The 19,527-nt window shown below is 46.0% G+C and overlaps 1 protein-coding gene across 1 annotated transcript in view; it reads right to left on the reverse strand.

Annotated features, from left to right (window-relative positions):
• Window positions 1–19,527, reverse strand: part of LOC124803420 — a 909,999-nt gene that overhangs the window by 511,567 nt on the left and 378,905 nt on the right. Inside the window, exon 6 of the mRNA XM_047264603.1 lies at window positions 9,617–10,090. Coding sequence (XP_047120559.1) covers window positions 9,617–10,090 — 474 coding nt within the window. The remainder of the gene's footprint in view (window positions 1–9,616; window positions 10,091–19,527) is intronic.

Here is a 19,527-nt window from a genome sequence, read left to right on the forward strand (position 1 = left end):
AGTTTGTGTGGAAGCGAGTTTAGTGATATAACAATTGGACATCAAAATGGAGAGAGACAGATGGACACTAACCCAAAAAAGCCGCCTATACTGTCGCAGTAAGTAAAAAACTAAATTTACATCCCTATCGACAGGTAAGCTATAGTCATGGCGATACATTAAAATGTCTTCCATCTTTTTGTCATAGAGCCAGCACCCAGCATTATGCTAGCAATAATGATGTAACTTCCTGAAACCATCTGAAGATGAATCTGAAAACGTTCGAAAACCGGTTCATGGAATAAAACATAATTATTAAAAAAAGTGACTGACTGCAGTTTTTACAACTTATTTACATTCAGTATACAGTCACGGTTCTAAAATATCCGTAATGGATAAGCATAATAAGAATTGTGGAATCCACATGACGTGAATGGTCAGAGCAGGTATTCTCAATACGTACTGGGAAGAAACAAAGATAATGCTGTGTAGCAGCAGATATACACAAGGCTTCTCTAGTTTTGACCACGAAATACAGACGATTCACAGCAAATTGAACAGGCAGGGGAAGCTGGCTATGGAGACAACCGTATTCATTCGTCTGGTCTAAATCGTCATCGTTCACGGCATATTTTCAGTTTTTAAACATCATTATACGAAGACTGTCCTACGTAATTTTATCACGTAGTATTCATACAAAAATATTTCAAAATAAACAGATGTCGCTGAACAGTAGCAAAATTAGTAGAATTTATTAAGTTCCGTTAACAGTACATGAAATACCCGTCGATAACATATTTTCAGGCTGTTCATTAAAAGAAACTGTTGTATAGGATAACAAAGACCACAGACAAATTAATATTCGTGTCCAATAATGAAAACCACAGGCTCCTCTCAAACTCGGTAGCAGTCAGTAAAAATCCGACATTTCGCTGTTCCGGTTCTGTGGCCGGTCACAGCGGCAGTACTACAAGAGCAAGTTTTAATCAATCTGCTGCGATGAAAGCCAGAGTAATTACAGCGGCCAAGCAATTAATTAATCGCTGGCACCACATTCAGCGGCCGACCGATTCGTCTAGGAAACACGTGACCAACTTTGCCCATTATTTAGTCCTAGTTCGCCTTTTTTTGCTGGCTGCTCATAATCTACTACGAGCTGCAACCAGAGAGAGAAAGAGAGACAGAGAGAGAGAGGAGAGGGCGGGAGGAGGGGAAGGAGACAGAGATATAAAATGGCGCTAGGGTAACTTTGAACGCCCAGTAATAATTGCGGTACTGAAACAAAATTTATCATTCCGATTGCTGTTAACACAAACTATCCTCGAGTCTATCAAACTATACAGATTCCCACTGTGTACCAACCAAAAGCGTCATTTTTGGAATCTTTTAGCCGACGAGTAATAGTTATTCATTTAAAAACGACTTTTAAATAAACCACGTTTTTAAATAGGGCTAAAAAGGATAAAATAATTCACCCAATACAGATAGTCCTGAAAATTAGTGATTGCAGATTTTCAATAGTTATGAACATATTTTTAAGATTCAAAATGAAAAACGTAGGGTACATGCAACAGATAACAGTAAGGAGGTGAAATGTTTATGCATCATTTAGTAAGTGGAGTAATAGTCAGGAGGTGAACTACTCATGGATCAGTTATGTACTCATGTACCCCACGTTTTTCGTTTTAAATCTAACAAATTTTTCACAGCCAATAAAAATTCACCATCACAAATTTTCAGGGCTATCTTTATGGAGTTAGGACTCCGTATGGCTCTAACAGAAACTATTTCATAACTTTTTACTCCGATTTAAAAACTTGGTAGATTTAAAAATTATTTTCATTTCAATAACTATTTTCTGCTAATAGTCTTGAGTGTGTGAAATTTTGCACTCGATTTCAAAGACTCTGATGAGATTATAACAGAGACGTGCAGAAAATTTTAGGATTAGTTCAGTTATACTTCGCCTGACCCAAGCAATATATTGCTACCTCTAATATCAAGCGTCTGTGAAGACAAAAATTAAAGACTGTCGAGGTTAACCAGCAGTTGTCTTCCTGGAGAATCACTTGCGAATGCAAAAGGAAAAAGGGCAAATCGCAGTGGTAAACAAAGTACTCTCCATCCGCCACACACCAGACAAGAAAGCGAGTTAACATTGAATTCCCAACACGTGTGAGCTATGTTTAAAATCTCGAGTCCGTAATTTATTGGGAAGATAGTTCAAAATCAACTGCAATATTGGTACCCAACAGACCTGCAGATAAAGAAGTACTCAAACTAAACTGTGGTAAAAAATTAGATCACCTGAGCTAGGACCGATACCTGCCAAAATTGTCAGATCACCAGTGCACTATTGTGCTGTTGGCTGCGATGGTCACTTAGCTGCCTTAGTTGGATAACTTATTTCTTTATCTTGCGATGTCATTTTCCTTCATGAAACGATCTCGCTACGTTTAGAGGGTATCTTTTTTGTCTAGGCGACGTGGTTCGAGGCGCCATGTCACGGATTGCGCGGCCTCTCCCGCCGGAGGTTCGAGTCCTCCCTCGGGCATGGGTGCGTGTGTTGTCCTTAGCGTAAGTTAGTTTAAGTAGTGTGTAAGTCTAGGGACCGATGACCTCAGCAGTTTGGTCCCTAAGGAATTCACACACATTTGAACATTTGATTTTGTCAAGGTGAGTGCAACGGATGTATGTGCATCGTAACAAGCACAGAAAAACGTCGGTTAACCGAAATCGCGTCAACCTAAACCCGGGTTATCCGAAACACCTCCGAAAATCACGGAAATAATTCGGGGCAGGAATGTACCGGAGACTGGACTGACGTTAGAGGGGAGAGTTATACGCCTGGTCTTGAGTTGTTTCCCCACCCACCGACTCACAAGTCTAAACAAAGCTGCACTGCCAAGAATAGTGCATTCGAGTGCTTGTTTCTTTCACTTGCGTGTGTATTTTTGTTCTATGCTACAAACTTTTTACGTACAGTATGCTGTATATAAATGTACTGAAATCCTAAAAATGTAATTTTAACTTTAATAAACAACGTAAGAGTAGCACAGAAGGAGATTTTTTAATTCGTTTGGCCTTTAGAACTTTTGAAAAATATATTCTGTAATAACACTACAGAATACTGTACTACATAGTACATGTTCGTGGCTTAACCGCAAAATTGTCATCCCAAACGGCTTTCCCCCTTTAGTTCGGTTAAACGGGGTTTTAATGTATTTCATTTCTATTGTTAGTGCCGGAGGAGGGGTGTGACAAAAGTCGATGGTCCCAATGGTAGAACACTGGACTCGAAGACTGAAGAGTAGCGGTTCAGATGTGTGTCTGGTTTTCCGCGAATTTTCGTAATTTTCTGAAAGTGAATTCTTGGATGGTTCGACTAAATGGCATGGCCGATTTTCTTCCCTGTCATTTGCAAGTCTGAGCTTGTGTTCCGCATGTAAACGACATCGTCCTCGACAGGTCGCTATACACTAATCTTCCTTCCGATGGTGGTAGAAAGTCACCCAGTACATCATTCGACTCTCCCACTTTACCTTGCTTTACCGCACTGCAAATACCTGCATTTGTATGTTGGTATTCCTGTTGCTATGGGCTTATTTATCGATTTCCATTTTTTACCTATGGTTTACTGTTGCTATTTGAGTTCAAATCCTGTCATTTGGTCGTTTGCAGACAGCAAGTGGAGCTCTGGACGCTAGAAAATGGACTGCCAAGCGGAGAAATCGAAACATTTCTGAGATTTTCTTCTGTTTGAGTTCAATAGACGCGTGACAGCAATGGAGGTAGCCAGAAACATTTGCGCCGAGTATGGAGGTTAATTCCACTGGACAGAGCACGGCAAGAAAATGATTTTCTCGTTTTTAGGAGGATCGTTTCGACATTAGTGACTCTCCACGTTCAGGAAGACCTGCGGGGTGTGATGAAGATCGTTTAAACGCGTTAATCCACAATTATTGACGTCAGTGTACTCGAGAAACGGCCAATATGATGAAACGTGATCATTCCAACATCGCGCGAAATTTGCATGCAGTGGGGAAGGTTCAAAAAACGGGTGTATTGGTACTGTATGCTATAGGTCAAAATCACACAGATGAACTGGTGCTTCTCGCTCGTCATCAGTTTTCTCGTGAGCAACGTCGACCATTCCCATCCTGTATCGTTACTGGTGACACTGTCAACAACTGAGACGTCTTTCAGACACAGTCCTAGAACAACGACCAGAAAGACTGCGTGACGTGATGTTACAACACGATAGCGTCCGCCCACAAAATGGCTCAAATGGGTCTGAGCACTATGGGACTCAACTGCTGGGGTCATTAGTCCCCTAGAACTTAGAACTAGTTAAACCTAACTAACCTAAGGACATCACAAACATCCATGCCCGAGGCAGGATTCGAACCTGCGACCGTAGCGGTCTTGCGGTTCCAGACTACAGCACCTTTAACCGCACGGCCACTTCGGCCGGCCGTCCGCCCACATCCCGTTAGGTTGACGAAAGACAGTATACTGGAGCTGGGTTGAGAAGTCACTCCACACCCACCTTATTACCTTATTCACCAGATTTTCATCTTTTCCGCCCTCTGTCAAAGAACCTTCAAGGAACGTCCTTTCCCGATGGAAATGACCTCCGAACATGGCTCGACGAGGTCTTTGCCTCAAAACCACGTGATATCTACAGTCGAGGAATCGCGAAGTTACCCTAGTGTTAGCAGACTGTTATAAATATCGAAGGTGAAAACAGTATTGATGGCTAAAACCTATTTTTTTTTGTACACAGTATGGTTTGAGAGTAAATCGGAGAATGACGAAGGTAATGAGAAGTAGTAGAAATGAGAACAGCGAGAAACTTAACATCAGGATTGATGGTCACGAAGTCAATGAAGTTAATGAATTCTGCTACCTAGGCAGTAAAATAACCAATGACGGACGGAGCAAGGAGGACATCAAAAGCAGACTCGCTATGGCAAAAAAGGCATTTCTGACCAAGAGAAGTCTACTAATATCAAATACCGGCCTTAATTTGAGGAAGAAATTTCTGAGGATGTACGTCTGGAGTACAGCATTGTATGGTAGTGAAACATGGACTGTGGGAAAACCGGAACAGAAGAGAATCGAAGCATTTGAGATGTGGTGCTACAGACGAATGTTGAAAATTAGGTGGACTGATAAGGTAAGGAATGAGGAGGTTCTACGCAGAATCGGAGAGGAAAGGAATATGTGGAAAACACTGATAAGGAGAAGGGACAGGATGATAGGACATCTGCTAAGACATGAGGGAATGACTTCCATGGTACTAGAGGGAGCTGTAGAGGGCAAAAACTGTAGAGGAAGACAGAGATTGGAATACGTGAAGCAAATAATTGAGGACGTAGGTTGCAAGTGCTACTCTGAGATGAAGAGGTTAGCACAGGAAAGGAATTCGTGGCGGGCCGCATCAAACCAGTCAGTAGACTGATGAAAAAAAAAAACTCTTTCATGTGTATCTCTTTTATTAAACTTACGGAGAAAGCCACGAACTTATTTACTAACCGAATACTTTCGTCTAGGGTGAACTGCGAGTTCCTTCACCAATCGTCAACCCTATTCAGGTCTTACTGCATTTTGCTACAGTGTTCTGGCATCGCAACCTTCCTATGGACAACAGAATCTTCAGCGAATAACCTCACAGGGACTCCAGCATCATGCAGTAGATCATTAATACAAACTGTTCTAGATTACGAGTGACGTTGGGAATGGATTTACAACTGCGTTGTTTTACAGTAAATATCGCCGGAACGACAAGCAAGTCGTCTTGTAGGGCGTTGAACTAGAACATCCCGCAGACGCTAGATGTCAGTTGTGAGCACTGTGTACAGTGAAGGAACAAGCGCTTGTTTCCTGTTAAGTAGAGGAAGCTGTGGACGAGATGGAAGGCGAGTGCCGTGGACAAAGATGGACCGCACGGTTTTTGTGGAATTAGGGAGTCAAAACAACACATATTCAGAAACGTTTAACTGCGGTGTTTGGGCAAGAAGCTGCACATAAGACTGTTTACAACTGGATCGCTAGGTTCGCTAGTGGAAGGGAATGTGCACGCAAGGGCCTGAGCACTGGTCGTCGGCCAACATCGCGCTCTCCGGATAACACTGAGGTTGTATCTCAATTGATTACCGCTGATAGGCGCGTAACCTTCGATGGACTGGAATGTCAGACAAGCCATAGCCGCGAAACCCTGCATTCGTGGGCGATTTGTATATGACAAACGTTCCACAGGATTTGATACATGCTCAGAAGGACAGCAGAGTTGAAGTCTGTCGTCGACAGTTGAAAATCAAGAATGAACACTCAATCCATGACATGAAGATTGCAGCACTGCACTGATACCAATGGTCATCGCTTAGAACACCTTCTGTAAATGGACGTACATGCCACTTTTTTGACCTTCAAAATGGTTCAAATGGCTCTGAGCACTATGGGACTTAACATCTATGGTCATCAGTCCCCTAGAACTTAGAACTACTTAAACCTAACTAACCTAAGGACAGCACACAACACCCAGTCATCACAAGGCAGAGAAAATCCCTGACCCCGCTGGGAATCGAACCCGGGAACCCGGGCGCGGGAAGCGAGAACGCTACCGCACGACCACGAGCTGCGGACTTTTGACCTTCGTTGACCTTACTGTTACACATCACTAGATTCGTCTCCATAGCCGCTATCAGAAAGTAAGTACCAAACTATAGCATCCCAATTAAAAAAAAAAAGTTGACCTTCAGATCTCTGAAACGACCCCACCTAGCAACAAAAAACCAAAGTCACATCATGACCCCCGTTGTCCCATGCAACGTTTGTCCCACAAACTTTTCTGGAATCCGGTAAAACATCAGATCTCCAACATCGCTGCAGCCGGAGACAGAGCCTACAAGAACGGGACCAACGACGACTGATGAGAAACGTTCAACGTGACAGAAGCGCAACCCTTCCGCAAACTGCTGCAGATTCAATGCTGGGCCACCAAAAAGTGTCAGCCTGCGAACCATTCAAGGGAACATATTCGATATGGGCTTTCAGAGTCGAAGGCCCACTCATGTACCCTTGATGACTGCACGACACAAAGCTTTACGCCTCGTCTGGGCCCGTCAACACCGACATTGGGCGGTTGATGACTGAAAACATATTGCCTGGTCGGACAAGTCTCGTTTCAAACTGTATCGAGCGGATGAAGATAACCTCATGATTCGATGGACCCTGCATGTCAGCAAGGGACTGTTCAAGCTGGTGGAGACTTGCGTTATCGGACGCTGACACGTCTAGATACGACTCTGACAGGTGACACGTACTTAAGAACCCCGTCTGATCACCTGCATGCATTCATGTCGACTGTGTATTCCGCCGGAATTAGGAAATTTCAGCAGAACAACGCCACACCGCACATGTCCATAATTGCTACAGAGTGGCACCAGGACCACTTTTCTGATTTTAAACACTTCCGCTGGCCACCAAACTTCCCAGACATGAACATTATTGAGCATGCCTTGCAACGTGTTGTTCGGAACAGATCTCCACCTCCTCGTACTGTTACGGATTTATGGACAGCCCTGCAGGAGTCATGGTGTCAATTCCCTCCAGCACTACGGCACTATTTCAGACATTAGTGGAGTATATATATATATATATATATATATATATATATATACCTTACTTTCTGAGTATGCCTCGTAGACTGAGAGATTTGACTGGAAAAAAGCGCAGGTGACGCATGTATATAAGAAGGGTAGAAGGACGGATCCTCAAAATTACAGACCAATATCCTTAACATCGGTTTGTTGCTGGATTTTCGAACATATTCTCAGTTTGAATATAATGAATTTCCTTGAGACAGAGAAGTTGCTGTCCATGCATCAGCACGGCTTTAGAAAGCATCGCTCCTACGAAACGCAACTCGCACTTTTTCCACATGATATCTTGCGAACCATGGATGAAGGGTATCAGACGGATGCCATATTCCTTGACTTCCAGAAAGCGTTTGACTCGGTGCCCCACTGCAGACTCCTAACTAAGGTACTAGCATATGGGAGTGGCTCGAAGACTTCTTAAGTAATAGAACCCAGTACGTTGTCCTCGATGGTCAGTGTTCATCGGAGGCGAGGGTATCACCTGGAGTGCCCCAGGGAAGAGTGGTAGGTCCGCTGTTGTTTTCTATCTACATAAATGATCTTTTGGATAGCACGGATAGCAATGTGCGGCTGTCTGCTGATGGTGCTGTGATGTACGGGAAGGTGTCGTCGTTGAGTGACTGTACGAGGATACAACATGACTTGGACAGGATTTGTGATTGGTGTAAAGAATGGCAGCTAACTCTAAATATAGAAAAATGTAAATTAATGCAGATGAATAGAAAAAAGAATCCCGTAATGTTTGAATTCTCCATCAGTGGTGTAGCGCTTGATACTGTCACGTCGATTAAATATTTGGGCGTAACATTACAGAGCGATATGAGGTGGAACAAGCATGTAATGGCAGTTGTGACGAAGGGGGATAGTCGTCTTCGGTTCATTGGTAGAATTTTGGGAAGATGATGGTTCATCTGTAAAGGAGACCGCTTATAAAACACTAATACGACCGATTCTTGAGTACTGCTCGAGCGTTTGGGATCCCTATCAGGTCGTATTGAGGGAGAACATAGAAGCAATTCAGAAGCGGGCTGCTAGATTTGTTACTGGTAGGTTCGATCATCACGCGAGTGTTACGGAAATGCTTCAGGAACTCGGGTGGGAGTCTCTAGGGGAAAGGAGGCGTTCTTTTCGTGAATCGCTACTGAGGAAATTTAGAGAGCCAGCATTTGAGGCTGACTGCAGTACAATTTTACTGCCGCCAACATAACATTTCGCGGAAAGACCTCAAAGATAAGATAAGAGGGATTAGGGCTCGTACACAGGCATATAGGCAGTCATTTTTCCCTCGTTCTGTTTGGAAGTGGAACAGGGAGAGAAGATGCTAGATGTGGTACGAGGTACCCTCCGCCACGCACCGTATGGTGGATTGCGGAGTATGTATGTAGATGTAGATGTATTGCCTCGTGTTCAGTCATAAATAATGTACAAAAAACTACTACTGTAAATCATTTCCGAACACTTCTCGTAAATCGATGTAACATTTGTGACGAAGTAAGTTGGTCGAGGTGGGCCTCACTCTCGGCCACCAAGGTTTAAAGCTTTTTCTGAGCTACATTAGGTTCATTGCGCCGAACTTCCCTTTCAGGAGGCGGTCAAAAAGTAAGTGAGACGATTATATTTTAACTAAAGTTCAGTCTCGATCACAACACTTTTGTCTCAATAACATAGGTGACCGGTTTCGGTTATATTTATATAACCATCTTCAGACCCATGGCTTCCTTGGAGGATGGAAGGCGGAGCTCTCCTCAGCTGCGAAGTCAACTGATCAGTTGACTTCGTAGCAGCTGAGGAAGCCATGGGTCTGAAGATGGTTAAATAAATATAACCGAAACCGGTCACCTATGTTATTGAGACATAAGTGTCGTGATCAAGACTGAACTTCAGTTAAAATATAATAATCTATTGATCACTGTATTCCAAAAAGTTTACCAAAATTGCAAAAGTGAGACGAGTATGCGGAGTACAGTGGGTACCTGCTGCATCTTCTCGAAGTCGAGGCAGGGCCGCTGGATGTGCGAGGCGCGCGGCGTGTGGCGGTGCCTCTTGCGCGGCGAGGCGTCCGCGGCGGCTGCGGCGGCGGAGGCGGAGGAGGCGGAGGCGGCGGGGGCGAGGCCGCAGGCGGGCGCGGGGGCGGCGTCGGCGGAGGCCGCATAGTGGAACAGCTTGGGCGGCGGCGACAGCGAGCGGCCCGGCTTGTGCGCGTCCAGCGGGGGCCACGTGCGGAAGCGCACCGGCGTCGACATGGCCGCCAGCAGGCCCTGCACCTCGTCGTCCGACGACGAGCTCGACCCGCCGCCGCCGCCCGACGAGCAGTCCGTCGCCAGCAGCACGTGCGGCGCCGCCTGGTGCGTCACCTGCAACAGCCATGTCGTCACGCGCTGTCCTGGAGAACAGCCGAGGAAGGTGGGCCACACCTGGATCGAGTTATAGATTCCTTCCTGGTCATACTGACAAAGTTTTATGAATTTATTTGTAAAAGTATAGGCACCGGAAATTAAAATGTCCTGTGGCGCTTCTCCTGCTCCAAGTCGGCCCGTTTGGAGTCCTACCCCCCTTAAGACATTTACCCCACTAGGAGACGAGACCATGAAATCCTGTTTCGTAGACCACTGCCTGCCGCTGTCGGACACAAAATCGCACCCAGTTTTGCATTTCCTCGTATGACTGAAACTGACATTCACACATGTCGTTCTTCAAGTTGCCGCGGTGAAAGATCTGGGTCGCACGGACGATGATGCGGTGTTTCCGAACGAAATTGCTGAAGCGTAGCCTTTGTCCGATTCGCAGTGTGGGGGCGGGTGTTAACGTGCAACACGATGATTCCGTCTGACAGCATTCACGTTCGTTTTGACCTCATGGTACTAAGCAGTTTCTGCAAAGTGTCTTTATTACGCTGCGATTTGATTGTGATTTCAAACTGGAGGAACTCGACGAGCAGTTGAAGGAGCCTGTATGAATAGTTTTGGATTTCTTTGGCGGGGAAGTTGTGGAATGTTCCCACTTTTGGCCTTGCCGTTTGCACTAGGTCTGTCGGCAGGAATCATTCTGTTGCACGATAACGCCCGTCCCAATACTGCCATTTGGACGATGGCCACACTTTAGGGATTTGCATGGGAAACACTGCAACATCCTCCGTACACCCGAGATGTTTCGGCGTCTGATCTTCATATCTTTGGTGACCTGGAAAAGGCATGCCTAGACGTCGGTTTTAGTCGGATGAAAACATGCAAGCGTTGGTGCGATTGCGGATCCGTCAGCGGCCAACCGCGGTCTACGAAACAGGAATGTTCTGAACGTCTCCTCTCCATGTATGATACGTGTCTTACGCGTGTAGTGACTACCTTTGAATAGAAGCATTCCATGGTCCCCCTGTGGCAAGTATTCTGTCTTCATCTGATTGCCCCTCATGGTATAGACTACCCGCCAGGCGGCCCTTTCACATGAGTTCTGGACATGCACCACCCACGAGGCTAATCGTGCCCGCATCGGCCTTTTGCTCGACCCTACCCACCTGTGCTCGGGGCGTCCAGCTGCCCGACGCGAGCTGGAACAGCAGCTCTAGGAATACTTCCAATAAGATCATCAAATAATTTTACAACAACTTTTATAGCTAATCCACAACGCCTTGTTTTCCCGAGCTTAAAACAAGGCACAAACACTTGTCAAAAAACCTTGTTCTCTGAAAGCATTTCATTGTTTGCCCAGTGACTTCAAGCTCCATGTCTGACAGAGAAGAAGGAAGATTGAAAGCTTAACATCTCATTAACTACAAGGTCAGGATGAAGCATGAAGATCGGAGTGGGGAAGGGTACGACAGGAAACTGCCCTAGCCACTTTCAAAGGAACCATCCCGGCATTTTGCCTGGAGCGAATTAAGGAAATCACGGAAAACATGAACTAGATGGCCGAATGGGGATTTGAACCGTCACTCTCCCGAATACGAGTCCACTGTGCTAACCACTGCACCATCTCACCCGGCCTCATGTTTGAGGGGACGTCTCCATATATCAGTGCTGTCTTCGAAAAGTGCCTTAATCTTACAAATTACTTACATCCCTATAACGTGCTAAAACAAGGGCTGGGTTTCAACTGTCCCTTCCAGTTCATTCAGTAGAGTTTCCATGGGCTCCTCTGGCGTCTAGGTTCCTGTGCCTAGGGTTGGCGTCGGCCACTGTGGCCGAGCGGTGCTTGGCGCGTCAGTCCGGAACCGCGCTGCTGCTACGGTCGCAGGTTCGAATCCTGCCTCGGGCATCTATGTGTGTGATGTCCTTAGGTTAGTTAGGTTGAATTAGTTCTAAGTCGAGGGGACTGATGACCTCAGACGTTAAGTACCACAGTGCTTAGAGCCATTATAACCATCTAGGGTTGCCTGGCTGTCAAGTAGATCTCACTGCTCATGCTCCATACAGCCCAAGCCGTTAGCTCCCCGTGGCTCAGGGCGGCGTATGTGTCGACTGGTTTATATTACACACATGAGTGATGTAAACCCGTCATCATATCACCAAAGAAAAGCTTTGTTGTAACATCACAATATTATTGAAGATGACGTGGCCTCTCTTGCACTGAGTGTTGAAGTTACTTGGCGGTTATACGGCGTGAGAAAGGGGGGGGGGGGGGGAGGGGGTGGGTCGAGGGGGGGGGTCTACTATTTAACGAGAACTATGAACCACAGTGCAACTTGGTGCTTGTTTTTGTACCTTAGTAACAAACTACTGGCACAGATAGAAGACAAAACAAGTATTTGGACCATAGCGCTTTTCATAATCCAACTATTTGTTTACTGAGAACTACAAAAGACCAGAAAGATGCTCTGAATGCAGTTGCACGTAACTTCCACTCTTCACAACACTGAAAAACTGCGTGTAAATCTGCTACCTTCTTTCTCTCCTGTCATACCACGCAGAAACACACATGCAAATGGAGTCACAAAATTTTCGTTCTGATTTCTCAAATTGATACAACCAGCATTTTAAAAAATTAAATTTTTGATGCCTGGAAAAAACTCTATTCCAGTTACTTACGTATACTGCTTAACAATTGAAAGGTAATTATGCTTCATATTTCGAAACACAGAAAACGCAGTGTGACAGCTGTATTGTGGCCGGCATTAGCCATCGACATGATACCTAGTCGAGTATGCTTCAGTATAAGTTTTCGTCGTGAGATTTGTCACCACAAATGGGTATTCCACCAGAGTCATTCTTATAATTCTTCGGTGGCTCTACAGTTCAGTGTGGACCTTGGCCTCATCATGAATCCTCTGCCAGTAATCACGATCGAACGCTGCATCTTTTCATTTCCTACAGCCCATTTTCTGCAGGTCCTTCACAACTCCATCTTGTTCATGGTCGGCACAGACCTCTCGATCCCTGGATATCCACCGAATATGCTTTTAGTTACTTCCGTACCCTGTGTGAAGTGCCTGCTATCAAAATGTGGCTCACTGGACTCCTCTTGTAAAAGATCGATATTTATATACACTTTACAGTTCACGACTGTACCGCCTGCTCCTCCCTCTTCCTCAAAGTACCTTTCTCTCTGTCTAGAATTTCAGTACTTCTTGGTATCAAAGATACTGACCAAATTTCGGAGGCATGTGTAAGCACTGGTCTAGTAAGTGTTTCATAAATCTGGAGATTCGAGTTAAGAGCATAAGGGCAAATAGCATTCTTCATGCAAAACATGCTCTGTTGTCTGCTGTTAATCTCTGTTTAACGTCAAAGGAGGCCCTTTTCAGTGGGTGACTGTCGATCCTAGATATTCAAACTGTTTAAGTCTCTCGAAAGTACACACTAAGACAACAACAAAAAAAGACGGCGCACCGCGAAGGAATTATGCGAATGGGGCGGAAATTAGTAGATGTGATGACGTGTACAGCCAAACAAATGATCACAATTTCAGAAAAATTGGATAATTCAGTCAAGAGAAAGAGCTACAAAAATTGAGCAAGTAAATAACGCGCTGGTCCACCTCTGCCACTTTTGCAAGCAGTTATTCTGCTTGGCACTGGTTAAAGAAATTGTTGGGTGTCCTCCTGAGCAATATCGTGCCAAATTTTGCCAAATTGTTGTGTTTTATCGTCAGAATCTCAAGCTGGTTGGAGAACCTACCCATAATGCTCCACACGTTCCCAACTGTAGACATATCAGGCTGGTAAAAGGGGTTCTGTTCGAACAGGGACTCATCACTGAAGACAATTCTACTCTAGTCAATGAGGCCTGTCTGGAAACCCCCCCCCCAGACAGCGGTGTTATACCAATTTGACAGTCGTTCGCCATATGGCCTGACCAACAGGTCGCCTTTGGTTGTAATCCGCCGCACTCTTGCTGCACAGCGGTACGTCGACGATGTTCTGCGGTCCGTTTTGTTGCCCTTCATGGCAAGCATTCCTGGGCTTACGTTTCGGCGAGACAAAGCCCGCCTAAACATGGCGAGAGTTTCTACTGCTTGTCTTTGTGTTTGCCAAACCATACCTTGGCCACAAAGGTCGCTGGGTCTCTCCCCAAATGAGAACGTTTGGAGCATTGTCGGCAGGGACCTCCAACCAGCTCTCGATTTTCATCACATGACTCTCCAATTGGACAGAATGTGGCACTGTGACCCTCAGGAAGACACCCAACAACTCTGTTGATGAACGCCAAGCCGAATAACTGCTCGCATTACAGGCAGAAGTGGATCAACATGTTACTGACTTGCTCAATTTGTGAAATTCATTCTCTTGAAAAAAAAAATCACCCAATTTTTCTGAAACTGTAATTATTTGTTTGCCTGTACTTGTACATCACAAAACTACCGATTTCCGTCCCATTCGGATAATTCCTTGGTGTTGCCTCGTTTATTTTGTCTTCGAGTGTGTAACCACGAAATGTTGTTGATGGTGGCATGTTCGCCGTACGTGCTTTTCGTTTTGTTTTCTGTTGATTGATACCGCATGCGGCCGGCCGCTGAAGTCGAGCGGTTCTGGGCGCTTCAGTCCGAAACCATGAGGCTGCTACGGTCGCAGGTTCGAATCCTGCCTCGGGCATGGATGTGCGTCATGTCCTTAGGTTAGTTAGGTGTAAGTAGTTCTAAGTCTAGGAGACTGATGACCTCAGACCCATAGTGCTTAGAGCCATTTTTGATATTGGATCCCAAATTCTTATTGGCCTGCTCAAGTGCGTTAAATGTGTCCTGGACTGCCATCCGATTTCTTGCAACTACATCTGTGTCTTTGGCATAATCGAGTATAAGAGCATCTCCTTGCTTACTCTATATTGTATATTTAGTGGAATAGACGCTACTTCTCCTGTTCATAAACTACTCTGACTCATCAATGTCTTTCTCACAAGCCTTATCAGTCTTGCAGGAGTTCCCAGTTCAGTCCAACCACGGTACAGTTGCTCTCTGTCTATGCTTTCATATGCTAATTTCTAATCCATAAAAAGGTGATGCGTGCCAGTCCCGAATTCAATCTTCTTTTCTAAAATTTGTCTTATGGTGAAGGTGTGATCGGGTGTTGATTTCCCTGGGAGAAATCCATATTGGTATAAGCCAATCTCTCTCTGAACGCCCTATGTTGGAGAATACTTTATATTCCAAGTTTAGTAGCGTGCGTCTTCGATTCTCGTTACATTTCAACATGGCTCCTTCTCATCATACCATACCGAAATGGCCAGCTTTAGCAGAGTCTGTTTTTACCACAGTCACTATGGTTTGTAAATCATCTCGTCTGCACATGAAATTCGCCGTAACTCTGTGAAATGTGTAGTACCTACACCCAAATACAAGGGGCGTTTAATAAGTAATGCAACACTTTTTTCTGAAAGCAGGTTGGATTTATTCATGATTACAATACACCATATTATTTCCCACTCTTTTTGTTACAAAACCTTATTTTTCGCCACAATTTCTGTTCAGTGCCATTATATTAAGAGGGCCTCTACGTCGGCACGATACCACTCTACTAGTCGCTGTCAGAGCCAACGTCTTGCTGCATCAATAAATAATCTCCCAATCATCCACGCACTGCTTCCAGCGGAGTGCAGTCCGCCCCCATTTGCTGAGTGGTTCGCGCGGCGGAATTCCACGCCGAGGGGCACGGGTTCGAATTCCGGGTGGGGCAGGAGATGTTCTCCGCTCCGGGACTGGGTGTTGTGTTATCCTCATCCTCATTTCATCCGCATCTCCGACGCGCAAGTCACCCAATGTCTACATCTACATCTACATGATTACTCTGCAACTCACATTTAAGTGCTTGGCAGAGGGTTCATCGAACCACAATCATACTATCTCTCTACCATTCCACTCCCGAACAGCGCCCGGGAAAAACGAACACCTAAACTTTTCTGTTCGAGCTCTGATTTCTCTTATTTTATTTTGATGATCATTCCTACCTATGTAGGTTGGGCTCAACAAAATGTTTTCTCATTCGGAAGAGAAAGTTGGTGACTGAAATTTCGTAAATACACTCCTGGAAATTGAAATAAGAACACCGTGAATTCATTGTCCCAGGAAGGGGAAACTTTATTGACACATTCCTGGGGTCAGATACATCACATGATCACACTGACAGAACCACAGGCACATAGACACAGGCAACAGAGCATGCACAATGTCGGCACTAGTACAGTGTATATCCACCTTTCGCAGCAATGCAGGCTGCTATTCTCCCATGGAGACGATCGTAGAGATGCTGGATGTAGTCCTGTGGAACGGCTTGCCATGCCATTTCCACCTGGCGCCTCAGTTGGACCAGCGTTCGTGCTGGACGTGCAGACCGCGTGGGACGACGCTTCATCCAGTCCCAAACATGCTCAATGGGGGACAGATCCGGAGATCTTGCTGGCCAGGGTAGTTGACTTACACCTTCTAGAGCACGTTGGGTGGCACGGGATACACGCGGACGTGCATTGTCCTGTTGGAACAGCAAGTTCCCTTGCCGGTCTAGGAATGGTAGAACGATGGGTTCGATGACGGTTTGGATGTACCGTGCACTATTCAGTGTCCCCTCGACGATCACCAGTGGTGTGCTGCCAGTGTAGGAGATCGCTCCCCACACCATGATGCCGGGTGTTGGCCCTGTGTGCCTCGGTTGTATGCAGTCCTGATTGTGGCGCTCACCTGCACGGCGCCAAACACGCATACGACCATCATTGGCACCAAGGCAGAAGCGACTCTCATCGCTGAAGACGACACGTCTCCATTCGTCCCTCCATTCACGCCTGTCGCGACACCACTGGAGGCGGGCTGCACGATGTTGGGGCGTGAGCGGAAGACGGCCTAACGGTGTGCGGGACCGTAGCCCAGCTTCATGGAGACGGTTGCGAATGGTCCTCGCCGATACCCCAGGAGCAACAGTGTCCCTAATTTGCTGGGAAGTGGCGGTGCGGTCTCCTACGGCACTGCGTAGGATCCTACGGTCTTGGCGTGCATCCGTGCGTCGCTGCGGTCCGGTCCCAGGTCGACGGGCACGTGCACCTTCCGCCGACCACTGGCGACAACATCGATGTACTGTGGAGACCTCACGCCCCACGTGTTGAGCAATTCGGCGGTACGTCCACCCGGCCTCCCGCATGCCCACTATACGCCCTCGCTCAAAGTCCGTCAACTGCACATACGGTTCACGTCCACGCTGTCGCGGCATGCTACCAGTGTTAAAGACTGCGATGGAGCTCCGTATGCCACGGCAAACTGGCTGACACTGACGGCGGCGGTGCACAAATGCTGCGCAGCTAGCGCCACTCGACGGCCAACACCGCGGTTCCTGGTGTGTCCGCTGTGCCGTGCGTGTGATCATTGCTTGTACAGCCCTCTCGCAGTGTCCGGAGCAAGTATGGTGGGTCTGACACACCGGTGTCAATGTGTTCTTTTTTCCATTTCCAGGAGTGTAGATCTCGCCGCGACGAAAAACGTCTTTGCTTTAATGACTTCCATCCCAACTCGCGTATCATATCTGCCACACTCTCTCCCCTATTACGTGATAATACAAAACGAGCTGCCCTTTTTTGCACCCTTTCGATGACCTGCGTCAATCCCACCTGGTAAGGATCCCACACCGCGCAGCAATATGCTAACAGAGGACGAACGAATGTAGTGTAAGCTGTCTCTTTAGCCGTCGAATGCAATAAGTACTTGCCGTCGGCGGCCGAACTTCTTTGAATGCCGTACGCTCATTTCATTTTTAGCGGAGTGCATCCTGCATTGGGCCAAACAAATGGTAGTCGGAAGGTGCGAGATCCGAACTGTAGTGTGGATGACGAAGAACAGTCCAATGAAGTTTTATGAGCTCCTATTGGCCACGCAGATTCCTGTGAGGCCTTGTGTTGAGTTGGAGACGGAGAAGTTCGTTTGGTGTTCGTCTGAATTTTTTTTTCTTCCAAGGAACACGCTGAAGTCGTGGCTTCAGTTTACTACGGGTAGCACAATAAACTTCTGAGTTCATCTTTGCACCATGAGGGAGAACATCAAACAGAATAACACCTTCATAGTTCGAAAGGCCATCGCCATGATTTTACCTGCCGAGGATGCGGTTTTGAACATTTTCTCCGGAGGAGAGGTGATGTGGCGCCACACCATGGATTGCCGTTTTGTTTCTGTTTCGAGCTGATGAACTCATGTTTCATCGCCTGTGCAAATGATCGACAAAAAGATCGTCACAATCAGCCTCGTTACGCACAAGCATTTTCGTACAGATGGTCCTTCGTTGCTCTTTATGGTCAGCTGTTAGACAGCAAGGAACCCAGCGGGCGGATTTTAAGAAACCAAACTGTTGGACGAGTGTGTTAGCATAACCAACAGAGACGTCTAGTTGAGCAGAACAGCTAGGTGTTTGTTATACCTCGGTCATCTCGAGTCAGTGTCCGCACGTTCCAACAATGCTGCAGTCACGCGAGAAATCGGACAGATTTGCGCGACCATGTTGCGATGACTAGAATTCTACTCTGAAGGAACCAGCATGGGTTTCGAAAAAGACGATCGTGTGAAACCCAGCTCGCCCTATTCGTCCACGAGGCTCAGAAGGCCATAGACACGGATTCCCAGGTAGATGCCGTGTTTCTTGACTTCCGCAAGGCGTTCGATACAGCTCCCCACAGTCGTTTAATGAAAAAAGTAAGAACGTATGGACTTTCAGACCAATTGTGTGATTGGATTGAAGAGTTCCTAGATAACAGAACGCAGCATGTCATTCTCAATGGAGAGAAGTCTTCTGAAGTAAGAGTGATTTCAGATGTGCCTCAGGGGAGTGTCGTAGGACCGTTGATATTAACTATATATTTAAGTGACCTCGCGGATAATAACGGAAGTTCAGTGAGGCTTTTTGCGGATGATACTGTGGTATATCGAGAGGTTGTAACGATGAAAAATTGTACTGAAATGCAGGAGGATCTGCAACGAATTGACGCCTGGTGCAGGGAATGGCAATTGAATCTCAATATAGACAAGTGTAATGTGCTGCGAATACATAGAAAGAAAGATCCTTTATCATTTAGCTACAATATAGCAGGTCACCAACTGGAAGCAGTTAATTCCATAAATTATCTGGGAGTAGGCATTAGGAGTGATTTAAAATGGAATGATCATATAAAGTTGATCGTCGGTAAAGCAGATGCCAGACTGAAATTCATTGGCAGAATCCTAAGGAAATGCAGTCCAAACAAAGGAAGTAGGCTAGAGTACACGTGTTCGCCCACCGTTTGAATACTGCTCACCAGTGTGGTATCCGTACCAGATAGGGTTGATAGAAGAGTTAGAGAAGATCCAACGGAGAGCAGCGCGCTTCGTTACAGGATCATTTGGTAATCGCGAAAGCGTTACGGAGATGATAGATAAACTCCAGTGGAAGACTCTGCAGCAAAAGAGAAGCTCAGTGGCTCATTGCGGGCTTTTGTTGAAGTTTCGAGAACAT

The sequence above is a fragment of the Schistocerca piceifrons genome, chromosome 6, assembly GCF_021461385.2.
Source record: "Schistocerca piceifrons isolate TAMUIC-IGC-003096 chromosome 6, iqSchPice1.1, whole genome shotgun sequence".
NCBI lineage: Eukaryota > Metazoa > Arthropoda > Insecta > Orthoptera > Acrididae > Schistocerca > Schistocerca piceifrons.